Source organism: Ambystoma mexicanum, chromosome 1p (genome assembly GCF_040938575.1).
Source record: "Ambystoma mexicanum isolate Mex_15411 chromosome 1p, UKY_AmexF1_1, whole genome shotgun sequence".
NCBI lineage: Eukaryota > Metazoa > Chordata > Amphibia > Caudata > Ambystomatidae > Ambystoma > Ambystoma mexicanum.
Window position 1 is genome coordinate 541,320,215 of NC_090921.1, and position 17,032 is coordinate 541,337,246.

General features: G+C 46.5%; 1 protein-coding gene across 1 annotated transcript in view; it reads right to left on the reverse strand.

The window, feature by feature from the left end:
- Positions 1 to 17,032, reverse strand: part of LOC138575296 (unconventional myosin-Vb-like) — a 1,749,675-nt gene that overhangs the window by 1,157,014 nt on the left and 575,629 nt on the right. Inside the window, exons 8-9 of the mRNA XM_069649473.1 lie at positions 5,142 to 5,249; positions 1,754 to 1,866 (exon numbers count right to left, since the gene is read on the reverse strand). Of these exons, the coding sequence (XP_069505574.1) occupies positions 1,754 to 1,866; positions 5,142 to 5,249 (221 nt within the window). The remainder of the gene's footprint in view (positions 1 to 1,753; positions 1,867 to 5,141; positions 5,250 to 17,032) is intronic.

A 17,032-nucleotide genomic window follows, 5' to 3' on the forward strand; every position in this document is an offset into this window, starting at 1 on the left:
GTTTGCTCTTCTGGCCCCCAAGAATTGGAACACTTCCTCTCATTGCGTTCCACGTCATCCATTACCCTCTTTAAATCTCACCCAACAACCTACTTCCTATCTCATCAATCTATTGGTTTTCTGATTTATCTACTCATGTGTTTTTACCATTAGTTACTATGTTCAGCACTTATGCATCGACAGCTAAAAAATTCAAGAAAATACAAAAAGAACTTGGGACGGATACTTATGACCCTGCTATTACCCTATAGTGACACTGTCCTGTCTGGAAATACCCAGAATTACACTATTGGTCAGTCTGGCCCAGGTGATCATGCATACAGCATTTTGGTCATCCCCACCTTGTGGTCTTTCAAATACTTACATTTCACCAAACTAGAAGTTTAGAACAGTAATTGCCAACTCTTGCCCCTCAGGCACAACCTAGCTCCCTCATCACCTATATCCCAGCTCTCAAACCACGAACAATAGAGTGAGACTGCTGAATAAACAGAACTAGCAAAAGAATACATATGAAAAATAATTATTTTCAAGTGGTTATGCCAACTATAGTGATTTAGACAGAACTATGGACCAGAGCATCTAAAATAATCCAATACCTAACCCCTTAAGTGCTAAGGATGAGAATTTTCACTCCGAATTCCCATAAGGAATCATTGGCCACCCCTGCAGTTAAGTTGTTGAAGTTCTGTATCAATGACCCGAAACATTCCGTTGCAGCTGGAAATGCACCATCTAATGACATGTCCTTGCTTGTTTGCGCAGGAGACGGACCATGCAATTCAAATGTCCATGTGTCTGCTCTCCTTTGGAATAGCGCCCATTTACTTGAAGTGCAGCCACAGAAGTCACTTACAGGTCAACACCTAATCCTCTGGTAACTCAGCAACCTGTAGATGGTACCAGAGCTTGCCAATAGGGATGCTGGAACGTATTACGGATAATTGGGTTTGCCAAATTAAGGCAGTTGTGCAATAAGTCATCTGGCATGTGTGGGTGTGCAATGACAGCAAATATAGGACCCAAATGGCCACACATTTCTTTAAGAGACTGGTGGGTGGCTGTGGAGGGAAAACCAGAGTAGAGAAAATTATAAATAGTAATGGATAAACCCACGGCATTGGTGGCTGCCAAAGAGCTGATCCCAGTTGGCCAAGATTGAAAAACTAGGTGACAGCGGTTGCAATTTGTCACATTTAACATCACATCTAATACTTACTTCTTGGCCATCCGTTTGTTGTATGCTGAACTTTTAGTTTAAATTCTCATTACAACTTCAGGCCCACATTTCCAAGAATGCAAAAGCTGTTGGCTAAAATGACAGTAGGATAACCCATTACACTGAAAGATTTGGCAACTGAGAATGTCAAAGAAAAAGCCAATGCCAATTGGTTTCAACTCCAAAACCGATGCCTCTGGGTGATGCAAGACTTATGTTTAGTGACTAAAACAGTAGTGTACATTGCCTTTAAAAGCTGGCTCCAATTGGCTCAAGCTTAGCATCCAAGGTATCAAGCTGAAAGGAAACGCCAAGCAGATTGGACGAGATAGAGAGAAAACATAATTCTGCCATCCACCAGTACCATGGATACTACGTGCACACGTCCCCTCCATCGCACCAATGGTTCAGGTCAGGTGGATGGAAAGGCCATTGGGGACACACATTCCTGATAATGTTCTGCTCAACAAACACTCAGCTCAGCAGTGATCGCTCATGCTCATAGGCTACCGCAGCCCTGAACCAGCGTCCTACCTGGACAAAGCACTGATCCCCGTGCCGGTCAGACGCCAACAGTTGAATATTGCCCAGGTGAAGAATGGCAGCAAGAGTGCAGAACAACTCAGACTGCTCAGACTTCCGGAAACCTGCAGGAAGTACATTAGATCAACAAAATGTCAGGAAGAGCTACAGCCCCATTCAAGGAACAAAAACACAAAAGCATGAATATAGGCGTCTTAAACCTAGAAAGAAAGTAATAAAAAGAAAAACCCATCTCTGCCCAAACCTGCAGCCAACAATGGGGATTGCAGAACAGTGTCAGCGTGGCTGATGTCTGGAGGGTTTTGAGGCCTACTGAAGCACCATTCATCAAGTGCCTCCTGTTTACGGTAAAGCGTAGCCCTCCATGAAAAAAGTGTGGGTCAGGGGTTTCTGCCTAAACTACACTGAATTCTGTTCTCTTACATGCAAATGGCTTGATGCAATGCCTGGACACCCCCCCCCCCCTTCCCCCACTTTATGTACACTGCTGCTTACATATAATCTTCCCATGAGCAAATAGCATTTAGAGCAGTCTGCTTCCAGATAAGAGGTCGAAAACACAATTTAAGACTGGACAAAAGACCCACTTGGCCTCACATTTCTTTAGAAACTGGTGGGTGGCTATGGAGGCAAAACCAGATTAGAGAAAACTATAAATAGTAATGGATAAAGTGTGCAGAAATGGTAGCCCCCCCCAAACAGAAAAATTCAAAATATAATTAATTTTTATCTGAACATTACAATAAAAATGGGAACAAATAAGGCAACATCACTATCACCACAGCCGGCTTAGGTATTACCTTCGGTGTTGCCTCGCATCTCAATGAATGAGCCGCAATTGCAATTCTAAATACTGCAGCTAGGAAAGCAGAAACAAAACTGCTTCAGTCTAATGACCCTCTTCCACGCAGACACAAATATTCAGATGAGCGCCCAATATTTATTTGCATTAAAACCTAGCAAGCAGGCACTGAGCTCTACAAAGCCCAATCCAAAAACCATCTGGATCCAATTTTCTGAATTCACATTGGTCCCCTAAAAGAAAAACAGCAAACCCCCATAACCCCAATTAGCAAAAAAGGGGGTCATCTGGGTGTACATGTAGATGGTTAGCTTTGCATACAAGGGCAGCCATACCTTTCAGTTATGGGGTTTGCCGTTTCACTCTTAGGGACCGATGTGCAGTAAGAAAATTGTATCCAGATTGTTTTTAGATTGGGCCTTGCAGAGGTCAGTGCCTGCTTGCTAGGCTTACTTACAAATACATTCTATGCTCCCATCTTGTTATTCGTGTAACTGATTGAGCATCAACAGACTGAAGCAGTTTTGTTTCTGCTTTCCTAGACTCTGTATTTATAATTGCATTTGTGGCTCATTCATGGAGATGCGAGGCCACACCTGTGGCATTAAGGAAATACCCAACTGGTTAGGTGATAACGAGGTCACCTTATTTGGATTTATATTCATTATATATCTGTTGGTTTGTTTTGCAGATTGAGTAATCCCCAGGTGTTCAGACCAAGTCGGGAATATATCAAGTTCTGTTGACCCCATCGATTTACAACAATGTTATTTGGCCCCTAGATGAAAGTTCAATATAGTAGTTTTATTCTACAAAAAAATCCATTCAGCCTCTGATGACTGTTCAGTATTGCAGAAATATAACATGTTTTTTCGGTCTTGTATGCATACAATAGGGTATGCTGTTAGGAGTCAATTCATAGAATTGATTCTGTATTTCTCAGAATTTTTAAGGAACTATGTTTGCTTTTTTTTCATTTCTTAATATGGTTGTGAAGAGTGATTGATGCAGTGTTGGGTTTATTTTGATAGGCACATTTTTGGCAATAAATGAGATTATGCGACAGGTGTGTCAGATTTTATGGTGAAATATTTATTTTGAAACTCTGTTCCCATTTTATTGTAATGTTCATATTTTGTTAAAGAATGACATTTAATATTTAATTTTTGTTTGGGTTCCCCACTTCTGCACACTGCCAACCTTGATCCAGTCTTAATTTGTACGTTTGACTGTTTAATGAGTCTGCAGTAAGAGTGGATCTTCACAACTATATTCCATGGTGTCGAGTTCCAGTTAAGAGGTAGCATGCACACGAGAAGGCAGGAGTTTATTTGGTTACTTAGACAGCCGTTTGCAAATCACGCGACGTGTACGCAGAGTTATAAGGGCGAGGTTACGATGCTTTTGAAACTCAAAGCGTTCTTTAGCTAGTGTTGCCAACTGGACAATATTTTACTAACCAGGTCAGTACATAAGTAGGCAGCCGTATGTCCCGACCATCCTTAAAACAATCACACTGTCCTCAAACACCTGCATGTGAACGGTGGGTTTTACGAAAAAAGGTGTATACCAAAACCTAGGGTTACAACACAGACAAACCTATTTAGCAGATCTACCTGGGGATTTAGAAAAGGGGACAATATTTCTGCCACACATAGGTTGTGAAAGGGTGGGGGGAGCATTTAAAAGGTTCTCTCCGATTTGGACGATAGTGCTCCTGGGCCGCAACCCTGTAGGATTACAGCCGCCACTAGATGTACTCCAGGAGTATTAGGTGAACAAATGTGCTTACTTTGAAACATGGGAAGATACAAATATATAGCTGCAGGAAACTAAATCGGTTTGGAGAATTGGGAATTACATGCTAGTAAGTGTTAAAGCAAACTGTGTTCCAAGGAACGCATATTCTGTTAAAGACAACTGGGCAGTAAAGTGAGGATTCAAAAAAGGAAGAGCTAGCCAATTAGCAACAGCACTGGGGCAGTTCACAATGCGTAAGGAGGTTTACACACTTTTTGCTGTAAAGTGCAGTTTCCACTCGGAGGGACTAGCAACATCGTAAAGGGCCTTAGCAATTTACAGCCCTCAAATACCAGCTGTGTGTCAATTAGCCTGTAAGCAGAGGCAGGGAGTTGCACTACCTCACCACGGCATGCACAAGCATCCCTCAGAAATGGGGCATATTTAGCTGCCTCTTCCCTTGGTCCTCAATATAAGTAGCGTTCTGAATAACCACGGAAAGCTGGTTACTGATGACCCCATAATGGTGGTCAGTCAAAAGGCCGAACATTTTTTTTTGCCATCTCAATATGCAGCCCACCAAATTTTTTATTTATTTATATGTATTTTTGGGGTCAGGTAAGTAAAAAAAAGAGGTAAAATAAAAAAAAAAAAAGAAAAGGGGGTTGGGGGAACCCCCCATTTCAGAAAAAAACGTATTGAAAAAAATGCGATTTATTTTTTTTTTGAGATTTTTTGGTTCAACCTTTTTTTCGATATTTTTTTTTCGGTCTTTTCACTATAAACCCCCCATAATCAGAGGCAGGAGTTCCATTATTGGGAAGGACAGCCACATACCCAGCAGAGAAAAGGCGTTGCGGGTCTTCTCCAGGTCCGCTGCCTCATCCAGTCCTTTGATCGTCAAATTCAAACCCTGGTTGGTGTAATGGAAGTCCTCCGCTAGGCCTGTTTATATACATGTGACAAAAAATATAACAAGTTACATGTATGGAAATCAGAAATCTGTATTGTATGTGAATGCAGTCCACAACAGCAGCTAGTACTGGTTAAACATGATGACGGAAACATTCATTTTGGCACCCTGTTTAGACCACACCCTAATGAACAATGCGTTGGTAGGAGGCCATCTCAGATTTCTCCTTTAACATAATTGGCAGTCATTTTTTGTTGTCAGTTAGGTATCTTAATTTTTGTAGATGATCATTGTGCAATCATTTACTTGTGGTCATGCGATGCCTAATATACACTTTAGAAGTATCACTGAAGCCTAATAGTACATTTTTTAAATAGTTTATAGCAGAAAATATAACTTCATTGATTTAGTCAAGTGAAGAAAACCAAAACCATTAATTGATGTTTATGTAATGCAAATAGTGACTTATATTACTGATTTTTAGGTTATTCATTATTGAATGAACATGGATACCATTACTCAATCAGAATGGTAATAAACCCTTCTCCTTATTTCAGTCAGTACAGAGAACACCACAAGTACAACGCAGTACACTATAGGGCAGCCTTCCTACACATGCACTGTAGTGTGCAGCCTTTCTTGCAGAGACTTCACCCTTGCGTAGCCTGGGGTAGGGTTGTCCACGATACGTCTCATCCACCTTCATCTTTCTTCCACCCCAAATCACTTGGTGATGGAAGGTGTGGTGTTGCGACCATCGTTTGAACCAGACGTTCTTCGCAACTCCAAATGCAACCCGTAGTTCCTCAATGCTCCTATGTTGTGCAGATGTAATAGAGAGAACTACAACTTTGGTGTTCACAGTGTATTTGGTCTTGATTATATCCTTGCTGCACAGCATCACATAAACGGAGTAGGATGCAAGTGTCTGCTTCTTCGTGTGAACATGGAGCCAGGCCCAAAATATTTTGATGATTTATAGAAACAATATTATGCGCCCAAATGCTTTTGGGCCAGGCACGCTATATAAATAAAATACAAATTTTAACATTGGTACTATTTGTGGTTATTACCTGCTTGCTCATGTCAATAGCCGTTAAGGTTTTAGCATTAAGTCTCATCGTCATCAACCCAGAGAAAATCCTGCCCATTATTAGCATATCTGGGTTCAACACGTTTCTAAACATCTTTTCCCCTTTTACTGCCACTCTTCGAACTGTCAGGCCTGTACACATCTTAGATCATCTAGCCTTGAAACATATTTAAACGGATATTCAATGTAAGATATAAAACACAGTACTGCCATGGTCTTGGAATGTTTCTGCAAATCCTGGTTGCAGCAGATTGACAATTTCAGCGCCGTCGTAGATCGTCATTTGGAATTTTGGTTTGGAAGTAGTGTTTTTTTCTGGGTGCGAGTTCTTCCAAGCAAATCAATAAATCAGACATTGACCGTTCTGGAGGATAGGCTTGATTTTCATGTCTAACCAAATTATCCAGATCTCCATTTACATATCTGTGATGTAATGTAGAGTCTAGAAAATAGTGCAAAGTCCTTCCTCAACTATGACAGCTGTAAATAATTACTTGACTTTTAAAAAACTGGCGGCTGGCTGAAGAGGCGGAAGTTATTTCCGCTCAACAGGATCTGCGATGCAATTGGTTTGATTAATGAGCCTGTTGCTGACATACAACTCATACTGGTGAACTCCAATGTATTCAATATTTAGCAATGTGTCTGCAACTGCTGATGTGCTATATTTCTGCTGTTAAGTACCATTAGATCACAGCTGGTTTCACTAAATGGGTTTCCCATATCTTGTATTGCATGAGTAAGACTGGATATCTTTTGCAAAAAGCCATCTATGAGTGCTTGTTGGCCTCGTGGTGACGCTCATCTTCTCCTCCCACTCCCATCTCTTCGTCTTTGTAGAATTAAAATTCAACTAAGCAGGCCATCTCAGGACCAGAGACCATCCAACGATGGAGAGCTATTGGGTTTTCCTTCAGGCCCAGAGCTACTCCTTCACCTTTTACTGATGCGCTATGTTGTTCATGGGCCTGATCAATTGTAATAGAAGGGAACGCATGCTTAGACTGACAAAACTTCCTTCAATGAATTCTGCATAGGTGTTCGGGTGATGCTTTTTACGTGAAACCATCAAAAGGAGTTCTAGTTTTAGAATTATGTACCAAAATCTAAATTGGGTACAAACATCACTTCTTTCTTTACACCACTCTTCAAGTGACTTACGTTGACTGCTATCCTCTAGATCTTGGCAGTAGTCATTGTAGGCCTGGTGCAGAAGCAAATCGAGACTACTGGCTGTGATTTGATGAGCCCTAGCGGTACAAGTCACAAATAAACTTTTTATAAACCAATCTGCTTTTCCAGCTGTAGTAATATCAGTCCGCCCACTTTAATCCAAGAGATAACCAAGAACCTTGAGAACTGCCATCTCAATATGCAGCCCACCAAATATTACAATGAACTGATCTTCGGCATGAGTTGCTGGCCAGTTCCATTGGATTTGTTTTGCCAATCGGAAGAGTGGCTGGTCAAAAGTAATCATTGCAATCTGCCAAGGATTAAGGGCTTTAATTATGGGCTTCACAATATCCATTGAATGACGAATTATGGCCACTGACAAAGCATGGCCTGCAAATGGAGTAAGCTAGGTTGAAAGTGTTAATTCACAATCTTTTGCAGTTTCTTCTTGTTAACTTGTGTGGTATAAAGCCCAGGTGCAGACGAGTGCACCGTAAGTGCTGTTACGCTGAGGAAACTTCTAAGATTCTTCTCTGACTTGTGGTTATTTGGGCCTATTTCCATGTTTCCAGCGTGTGCTGAAACTGAGTTTGAGCAAGCCCCTCCCACTTTTAGAGGCATGCATAAAATCAACTTCGACGAGTGCTCTGTAAAGGAGTAGTTTCTTACCTTTAACTCCATTTCTCCGGCGTCAGAAAGGATTTGCAACAGGGCCATGGTCGCCATGAGAGACTAACTTTTGTTCCGGCGACAGACCCCTTACCAACCAATTGTCCAGGTAGGGGTACACAAAATGTCCTTCCCTGTGAAGAAAGGCAGCCACCGGAGCCAGCCACTTTGTGAATGGTCAGGAACTCTCCCAGTTGAACCGAGTGGAGGACATTCTGAAGTGTGAGCATTTTGAACTTCAGGCATTGCAGATTCCTGTTTAGTTGCTGAAGATCTAGAATAGGCCGCCACTTGCCATTGGGCTTTTTTATGACGAAATACTGGGAGTACACCCCTTGGCCCCGCTCTGAGACCGAAACTGGTTCTATCGCCCCTTTCGCTAGCATGAGGACCACCTCCTGCCGCAAGACAGGAAGATGTGGCTGCACCACATACGGGCGTAAAGGGGACTTGGGAACGCTGAAATTCCAACAAGTGGCAGAGACACACTGTATCCAGCACCCAGCGGTCTGACGTGATAAGTTGCCACTCGCCGACATGGGCCACCCTGCCCCCCAACAGATTGCCCATATTGCAGTCATTGTTGAGATTTCAACTGCCTCCCTTTAGCAGCCGGGGCATGTGCACATTGATTACGCTGTGCTTGAAAGTCTCCGCTCTTTTGAGCAAAGAGGAGCGAGCACCTGGAGCCTTGAAACTAATAGCCTGAGCGTCTGTAACCTCCATCTCGGTTGGCGGCAAACCGGGCATTACTAGAGGCCCCACGAAAGGCCCGAAATGAACTAAAAGGACGAAAAGGACGTCCACTCTACAGGGAACCTAAAGACTTGGCCGTCTCATTGTCCGCTTTCATGCCCCTCAGGGCCTCGTCGATCTTTTCCCCAAACAAGTGTTCACCCTCAGAGGGCATATCGACAACTATGTTGGACTTACGGGCAAAAATCCGTACATTTCAGTCAAGCCTGCCGCCATAGCACAACCCGATTATTGATTTGCTTAAAACCCGACTCCGCCAGGTCCACTGCAATGTTGATGATGTAGTTGGAAGCCTCCTCCCCCTCCAGAACCAGCAGCATTGCCGTGTTGCCCCGGGAGATTATCAAGTATCAGAGCCAGCCAGTGCTATATCTCCCCGTCATACCTGGCCATAACCACCAAGGAATTTGCAGCTTTTACTGTGGTAGCCCCCACCGTCAGGACCTTCTTCCCAAATTCATCCTGCTTCCTGGCTTCAATGTCTGGGGCGTAACACATTTGCGTTGGCTTCTGGCTTTACGGCTAGCCACCACTGACACCACCGAATTGTGCGTGAGCTGCGACACAAGACATTTGGGGGTTGATTCGGGAGCCTTGAACTTCCGAGACGCCCCTTTACAGCAGGTTCAGAAAACGGGTGGCGCATAGTGTGCAGACCCTCGTGCCACACATGGTCCAAAATCAGAAACGAGAAGAAGACCACCTTCCGTCGCGTTCCCATATGGTCGAAAAGCAAGCAGTCTTTTTGTTCTTCAGGAGCCAGGCCAAACTCCTGACATGACTTCACAATCATGGCGTGGAAAGCTCCAACATCATCTGGCGGAGACGGCTGAGCCGGGCTACTCGGGTGTTCCTCCTCAGGATCTATATCCCATGCATTGTCCCTTGTTGGTGACAAAGACACCATCGACAGGTTATCACGCGGAACATTCCTGATCCGAATCCGGCAATTCCCCTTCTTCAGGATGATTTCTGAGATGGTCCAACTAAACCAACCAGCAGTGGCAACCGCACCAGAGGCGACCTAGGGACCTCACCAGGAACACTCAATCACCGAAGCCACCGGGCTCAGCAGAAGCCTTGCATCCAGTTGCCCCAACTACAACTGGAGCGTATTCAACACCTGCAAGGATAGCAAGGACTGGGGAATCGCGAACAGGAAAAGGGGTGGCCCAGCCCCCATCCCACTCGACGTAGACTGGTGTGCACCCTGCAGACCCACAGCCGACTGATCGAAAGTCTGCTCCTGTTCCTCCTCCAAGCCTGAGGAAACATAGTAAGCAGCCAGTTCCTGCTGCAGAATGTCCACTGGAAGCATGGGCCCAAAGCCGACAGACTGCCACGGTCCTCCCGTCGGCAACAAGACCTCCAAATCCATCTGCGCCAACAGCAGGCCAATGTCAGTAACAGCCGTGGACTGGGCCGAGGACACCACAGTCGGTAACGGAAGAGCAGATTGTACCGCCACAGTCGACGAGGGAACACCCATCGACGACACTCTACTCGTCGGAACCGAGGCCTCCATGGGCCTAGATTTCTTTGGTGAAGCCAATTTTTTGGTGAAGATTCGGAACAGTGCTTTGACGAGTCCCGGCTAGACGAAGATCTATGATGGTCTTTAGACGTAGAGTGCTTCAAGGAGGAAGACTCACTCAGCTTTGCTTGTCCTCTGTCCGATGCCTTCGAATTCTCAGGCCTAAACTACCCCCCACGCCCTCCCCGAGCACCTTCAACTTGTCAGGCCAATCCGACCTAGGCAGTGAGGAGCCACTCGCCCCTTTCGAGTGATGTGACCTGGACGTAGAGCACTTGCTACCTCTCCCCACCTCAGACTATGGTAACTCAGTCCTTTGCTTCTTAGCGGGGGGTTCCGTCTTCACCGCCCGCCGGTGCGCAGGGGCCTTCCCCACCTTCACCGAAGACTCGCTCCCCCAGGCCGAACCCACCTCCGAAGCCGGGTAAGTAACCTTCAGCCAACAGATGAGCCGGCAGTTGCGGTCCTTCAAAGTCTTCTGCGAAAACCCTTGGCATATCTCGCAGGAATCCGCCGAATGATGGGGATATAGACAGTAGGCACAATCCGAATGACCATCCGCATTGAACACCTTTTTTCGACCGCAGGTAGCACAAGCAATTACTGATTTTAAGAGATCTACTGACTTGGTTGCAACAAGCAGATTTGATTGTCATCAGTTGGGTTTTATCAAATTAATAGGGACACCCCTGAACCTTCTCATTTTATCCACAAAGTCTCTGACATCTCTAAGAAGTCACACTACCAGCTGCACCTCCTCAGGGAGGTATTCTTCCTTTCCTCTCCTTCCCCCAGAAGCTCACGGTCTCCAGAGCTCTGGTTCTCTCTAGGCTGGATTATTGCAACAGCCTCTTTCTAAATCTGCCTGCTTCTACTCTCCGCCCTCTGCAACTTATCCAGAACAGGACTGCGCGAATTGTCCTTGGCCTCAAGCCCAGGGATCGCATCTCTCCAGGACTGAAATCTCTGCACTGGCTCTCAGTGGCTATGAGGATTAAGTTCAAAAGCCTCTGCATTGTCCACAAGGCCTTCTGGGGCCTGGGGCCTCAATACCTGCAACTCTCTCCCTAAATACCTTCCTTCCCAAGCTCTTCCCTCATCTACCTCAAACTCCCTCAGGGTCAGTCGCTTCTCCAAGCAACGTGTTGGTGGTAGATCCCTTTCTTCGGCTGGGGCCTCCCCCTGGAACAGCCTCCCAGCCTCCCTAAAACTTTGGGAGAGTCATCTTCGGTTGCGGAAGCACCTCAAAACCTTTCTTTGCTTCTGATTTTTCTCCTCTCCCTTGCTGACTTCCTGGCCGACATTGAAATTGCACTGGTTCCTGGTCACCCTCTGATCTTGGGCCCAGGTCCACTCCCCGGCCAGTCGCACTCCTTCACTGCCTTCCTGGCAACCCCCGCATTTGGGGACCATTTTCTGTATCCCTACAGTCCCATTACCAGCACTTGACACGTGATGTCTGCACTTACCCTTGCACTTGTCATCTGCTGGCGGTACTTTTACTTTTTGTTTATTTTGTTTTTCTTCTTATCCCATGTACTGCACTGTCCTCTCCGCCTTCCCATGCACTTGCGCGATCTGAATGACACCTGGCCTAGTAGGATCGTTGTCTGTCCTCCCTTTGTTCCCCTCCCATGCCTCGTTGCGCCTTGAAACACTTGTGTATAAGCGCGTTATAAATGCCATACCATATAAAAACCAAGCTTTTAATTCTAACCAACCGATTTGTTTGGCATTCATTGATTTTAAACAGGTATTTGATTCTGTGTCTCGCGAGCTGCTGTGGTTGAAACTGAAGCAAGTAGGTTGTCCCTCACATATTTTATATCTAATTCATCCGTTTTATACAGACACTTCGATTAAAGTTAAATTAACAACAACCAACCTCTTAACGTCTGCGATACCGACAATGTCTGGTCTTAAACAAAGATTATTTTAGCTGCATTTCTTATTAACCTTGTTTTAGACCGAACTCGCTCTTTCCCCCAAAAGAAATTGGAAACATGTTTCTTGGTTACTTTATTCTGATTTAGTAATAACAGACCAAACCCCAATTGGCCTTCATGGAAAATTATCTGGACTGGAAACTTATGCGAATCCTAAGGGTCTAACCATGAATAGTCTAACACCCTGATATTGTGGCCCAGTAAAAGGAAATTAAAAACCAAATTCTGTTGGGTTTCAGATAACAGTCTACTCCATTGTGAATGAATATAAATCTGTGTCAAAATATCAGCAAGTTACAGATCGCCCCCATCGAAAAGAACAAGTTACTCTCTTACCTGGTAATGTTCTTTCGATGGGATGGTCCGACGACGTATTCCATATCTAATCACCACAGCTGTGCTGCTTCAGAAAATTTTCAGCGTCTGCGTCCTGCGTCAATGACGTTGATAAGCTGTCCTCGAGGGCCTCCGCCGAGCCGACGTCACCGGATGTTATGAGTAGGACGCACGACTCACGTAGCCTCAGTTGTAGTTTTTTCCCCAGAACGTGTAGCACCAAACTACTGCCAGTATGACCACAGAAAGCCTTGCGGAAACATAAGCTGCAATCGCATAAGAAATTCTGTAGCGGGGCAGGTAAGGAGGGAGCGATATGGATTACGTCGTCGGACCATCTGGAACGCTCACCTGGTATCCACAGGGACATCACTCAGCCTGTTTGACCTCTTATGGCCTCAAACCCTTCCCTGGAGTCTACTCAACTGGAGAATGGGCCTGAAACACAGGATTGGTAGAGTTTAACTCCCTATTGTCTGTGTGCTTGAACCCCTTCTTCCCCGGGGTCCAACCTTCCCTTTGATCCACAGCTCACCTTGTTTTCTTGGAAAGTGTGCTCTCCGACCTGCTTTCAGCGCAGGGGCGCGTTGATTTATGCGGGCTCGTTGCTGCCTAGTTACTTCACTGGCAAGAGTCTGACAGGTAAGTATAATTAGTCTTTTGAACAGTTCTCCAACTTCGTTCCTTTCCTTCCTTCGATGATGGCCTGCGTCCGGGGATGGCGACGTGCTGCTGAGATGAGTAGCGCTGAAGGTGAGTGAGGGCGCGATACAACCCTTTCGTATTTTTATTGAACCGAGTTCTTTTTCTGTGTCTTTTAGGTGCCGCGACGTTTTCAGCGTGGATGCCGGTTATGAAGAAGAAATGCGGTGAGTAAGCGCGGTATGCGGTGCCTCTAGATGTTTCCACGCTCACCTGGAGTGTCTTTTCCCTCTTGCAGATGGATGAAAAGTTCCGGAGACAGAGTTCCCCCCCAGAGCAGCTGGGATTCAGGTAAGCGTTTGAAGCTTGTACAGTCTTTAAAAATAAGCGAAGATTTGCTGAATGCTTACTAATGCCTTTGTTCTGTTCCCTTTTCCTGAGGAAGCGGCGTGCCGGGATGGGAATGACACCGCCGAAGATGCCCGCAGAAAAGGAGCGATGAATGATGGGCAGAAGCCCTGCAAGTTAAGGCTGTTCCTAACGGTGTTCTTGCAGGAGCTGAGCACAGAAGAAAGATGCAGGCCTACTGGAGACCGATCCGAACACGGCGAGTGTCACGCTGCAGGTGTAGAAAACGCAAAGCATGTTTCTCAGCCTGGGCATGGCTTAAATAGTCTCTGGGTATCCCAGGTGTGTCTGGGTTGAACCACACCCAAAAGACTAGACTGCACCTGCAGTTCCGTAAACCGAAATATGTGGGGGCATCCATTTTGTCCCCATCAATGCACTTAGTCCAATCCCCAAAGTTATCCTGTGGGAGTGAGTGAGTCTGGTGCCACAAGCGCCAAGTCTGATTCCAAGTGGGTCTTTGGAGGGATGGAGAGGCCCTTGAGGGCCATGTAGGCGATTGTGGCCTGACTCCAGCCTGACATCTTGGAGGGCTGGGGACATGAGGGGCAGGAATCATGACAACATCCCATCGAAAGAACGTTACCATGTAAGAGTAACTTGTTCTTCGAGGGGATTGGATCCTCCGACGTATTCCATATCTATGACAGACTCCCAAAGCAGTACCAACGTATGGAGGAGGGAAAAAGAATTCAGAATGTAGAAATTTAGCATGCCCAATCAAATTGCAGAGTAAAGGACCGCCTTGCCAAAGGCCAGATCCTGCCCATGGATAGAATCTATGGAGTAGTGACGTACAAAAGTATGGACCGAAGCCCAAGTGGCTGCCTCACAGATGTTACAAATAGGAACACCCCTCTGCAGGGCGGTAGAGGCAGCCATACCCCTAGTAGAATGGGCCCGTAGGCCTACCAAAGGGTCCTTACCCGCCAAGCGGTAACATTCAGAAATTGCCAAGATAATCCATCTAGACAGTCTGCTTAGTAACAGCTTGTCCCAAACGCCTTCCAGCGTAACCAATAAAGAGCTGATCGTCCACTCTGACCCGCGACATGCGTAAAATGTAGAAAATTAAAGCTCTCCTAGGATCCAACCTATGGAGCCTCTCCTCTTCCTTACCAGGATGTGGAGGAGAATAAAATGCCGGAAGAATAACCTTCTGGCTTAAATGAAATTCCGACACCACCTTCGGAAGAAAGGAAGGACGAACTCTAAGGACAACCCTGTCCTTATGAAACAGTGAAGGGTGGCTTAACTGAAAGTGCCTGCAACTCACTAACTCTGCGAGCGGAAGTGACCGCAACCAAAAGACAGTTTTAAGGGCCAACAGCCACAAAGGAGAAGCATGTAAAGGCTCAAACGGAGCACCCATCAGGAATTTCAGAACAAGGTTCAAATCGCAACCAGGCACCTGGAAAGGTGACAGTGGAAACATATTAGTGAGTCCTTTGTGAAACTGAGAAATTAAAGGAATCTTGAAATAACACTCCTTGGGCAAGTACCCACTTGCAGGCCCTTGTGGGCTATCAAAAGCAAAAAAAGACAGAACCACAGGAATGTCACATGAAGAAGGATCCACATTCTTAACCCTGCACCAATCGCAGAACTTTCTCCAACGGCAAGGTACAGGGACTTGGTTGCAGGCCGTCTGGCCGAAAGCAACACCTCCATCACGTCTTCAGGGAGGTCCCAATCCTTATGCCTCAACCTTTCAGGAGCCAGGCATGAAGGTTGAGGAATCGACCTCTGGATGGAGAACCTGACCCCCCTCCTGTGAGAGCATATCGTCTCGGTAGGGAAGACTACGTGGAGGGCAGATGGACAAGTTGAGAAGGTCCAGGTGCCACGTCCTCCAGGCCCATGCCGGAGCAATGAGGATCATCCGGGAACCGAACCTCCGTAACCTCCCCATCACCTGCGGGATGACAGGGACTGGAGTAAACGCGTACAGCAGTGGGAAGGACCACTCCACCACAAACTCGTCCCCCAAGCTCCTCTTGGAGGAAATTCCCACGAGCAGTACTTTTCGCACTTCCGGTTGACACTGGAGGTGAAGAGATCCACTTGAGGGGTCCCCCAAAGGACGAAGATCTCTAGGAGAATCTCCTGAGCCAGCTCCCACTCGTGAGATCGCGCTCTGCCTGGTCAGAGCATCCGCCGTCTCATTTTCATCTCCGGCCAGATGCACTGCCGAGATCGAAATTTCCTGCTGGATAGCCCAGAACCAGAGCTGCATCGCCTCCCTGCACAGAGGAAGTGACCCTGCCCCCCCCCCTTTTTGTTGAGGTAGTGCATGGCCATCGTGTTGTCTGTCAGAATCAGGACATTCTTCCCACGCACAGTCGGCAGAAAAGCCTTCAGGGCAAGCCCGACAACCGTCAGCTCCAACAGATTGACATGGAGTCTGGACTCCGACGGAGACCAACGACCGCTGACTGACAACTCGTTGGCATGAGCTCTCCATCCTGTGGGGGATGCGTCCGTCACGATCGTTACCTCCGGCCAGGGTAGCCCAAAATAGAGCTCCCTTCATCAGATTGCCTTCGACGGCCCACCACAGAAGATCCTGGGCGACCAAGGGTGGCACCTGAACAGGGTCCGACATCCTGCCGGAGGACTGACCACTGCATCTTGAGGGCCCATTGCAGAGATCTCATCCGCAACCTGGCCTCCGGCACCAGAAGAATGCAGGATGCCATGAGTCCGAGCAACTTCAAGAACTCTAACGCCAGGAGACTCTGGGCGTGTTGAAACCTGTGCACCATCTGCTGAATGTGATGAGCCCTCACCTGGGGAGGGTAACACTGCTCCAGGGATGTGTCGAGCACTGCTCCGATGTACTGGAGCCGCTGAGTTGGCATCAAGTGGGACTTCTTTAAGTTGAGGGAGAAGTCCAGCTTGTGAAGGGAGTGGCAGGTGATAATCAGATGATCCAGGACTTGCTCGGGAGAGCGCGCCCTGATCAACCAATCGTCCAGGTAGAGGTAGACGTAAATCCCCCTTTCCTGAGATACGCTGCCACTACCACCATGAGTTTGGTTAAGACCCTCAGGCGGAGGTCTATCCGAACGGCAGGACCCGAAACTGAAAGTGCGAGTCACCAACCACGAACCTCAGGTACTTCGTGTGCTTCGGATGGATCGGCACATAAAAATAAGCGTCCTTGAGGACGAGAGACACCAACCAGTCCTGAAGTTGAACAGCCTGGAGGACTTGAGAAAGAGTAACCATCTTGAACTTGTCCTTCCTGAGGAG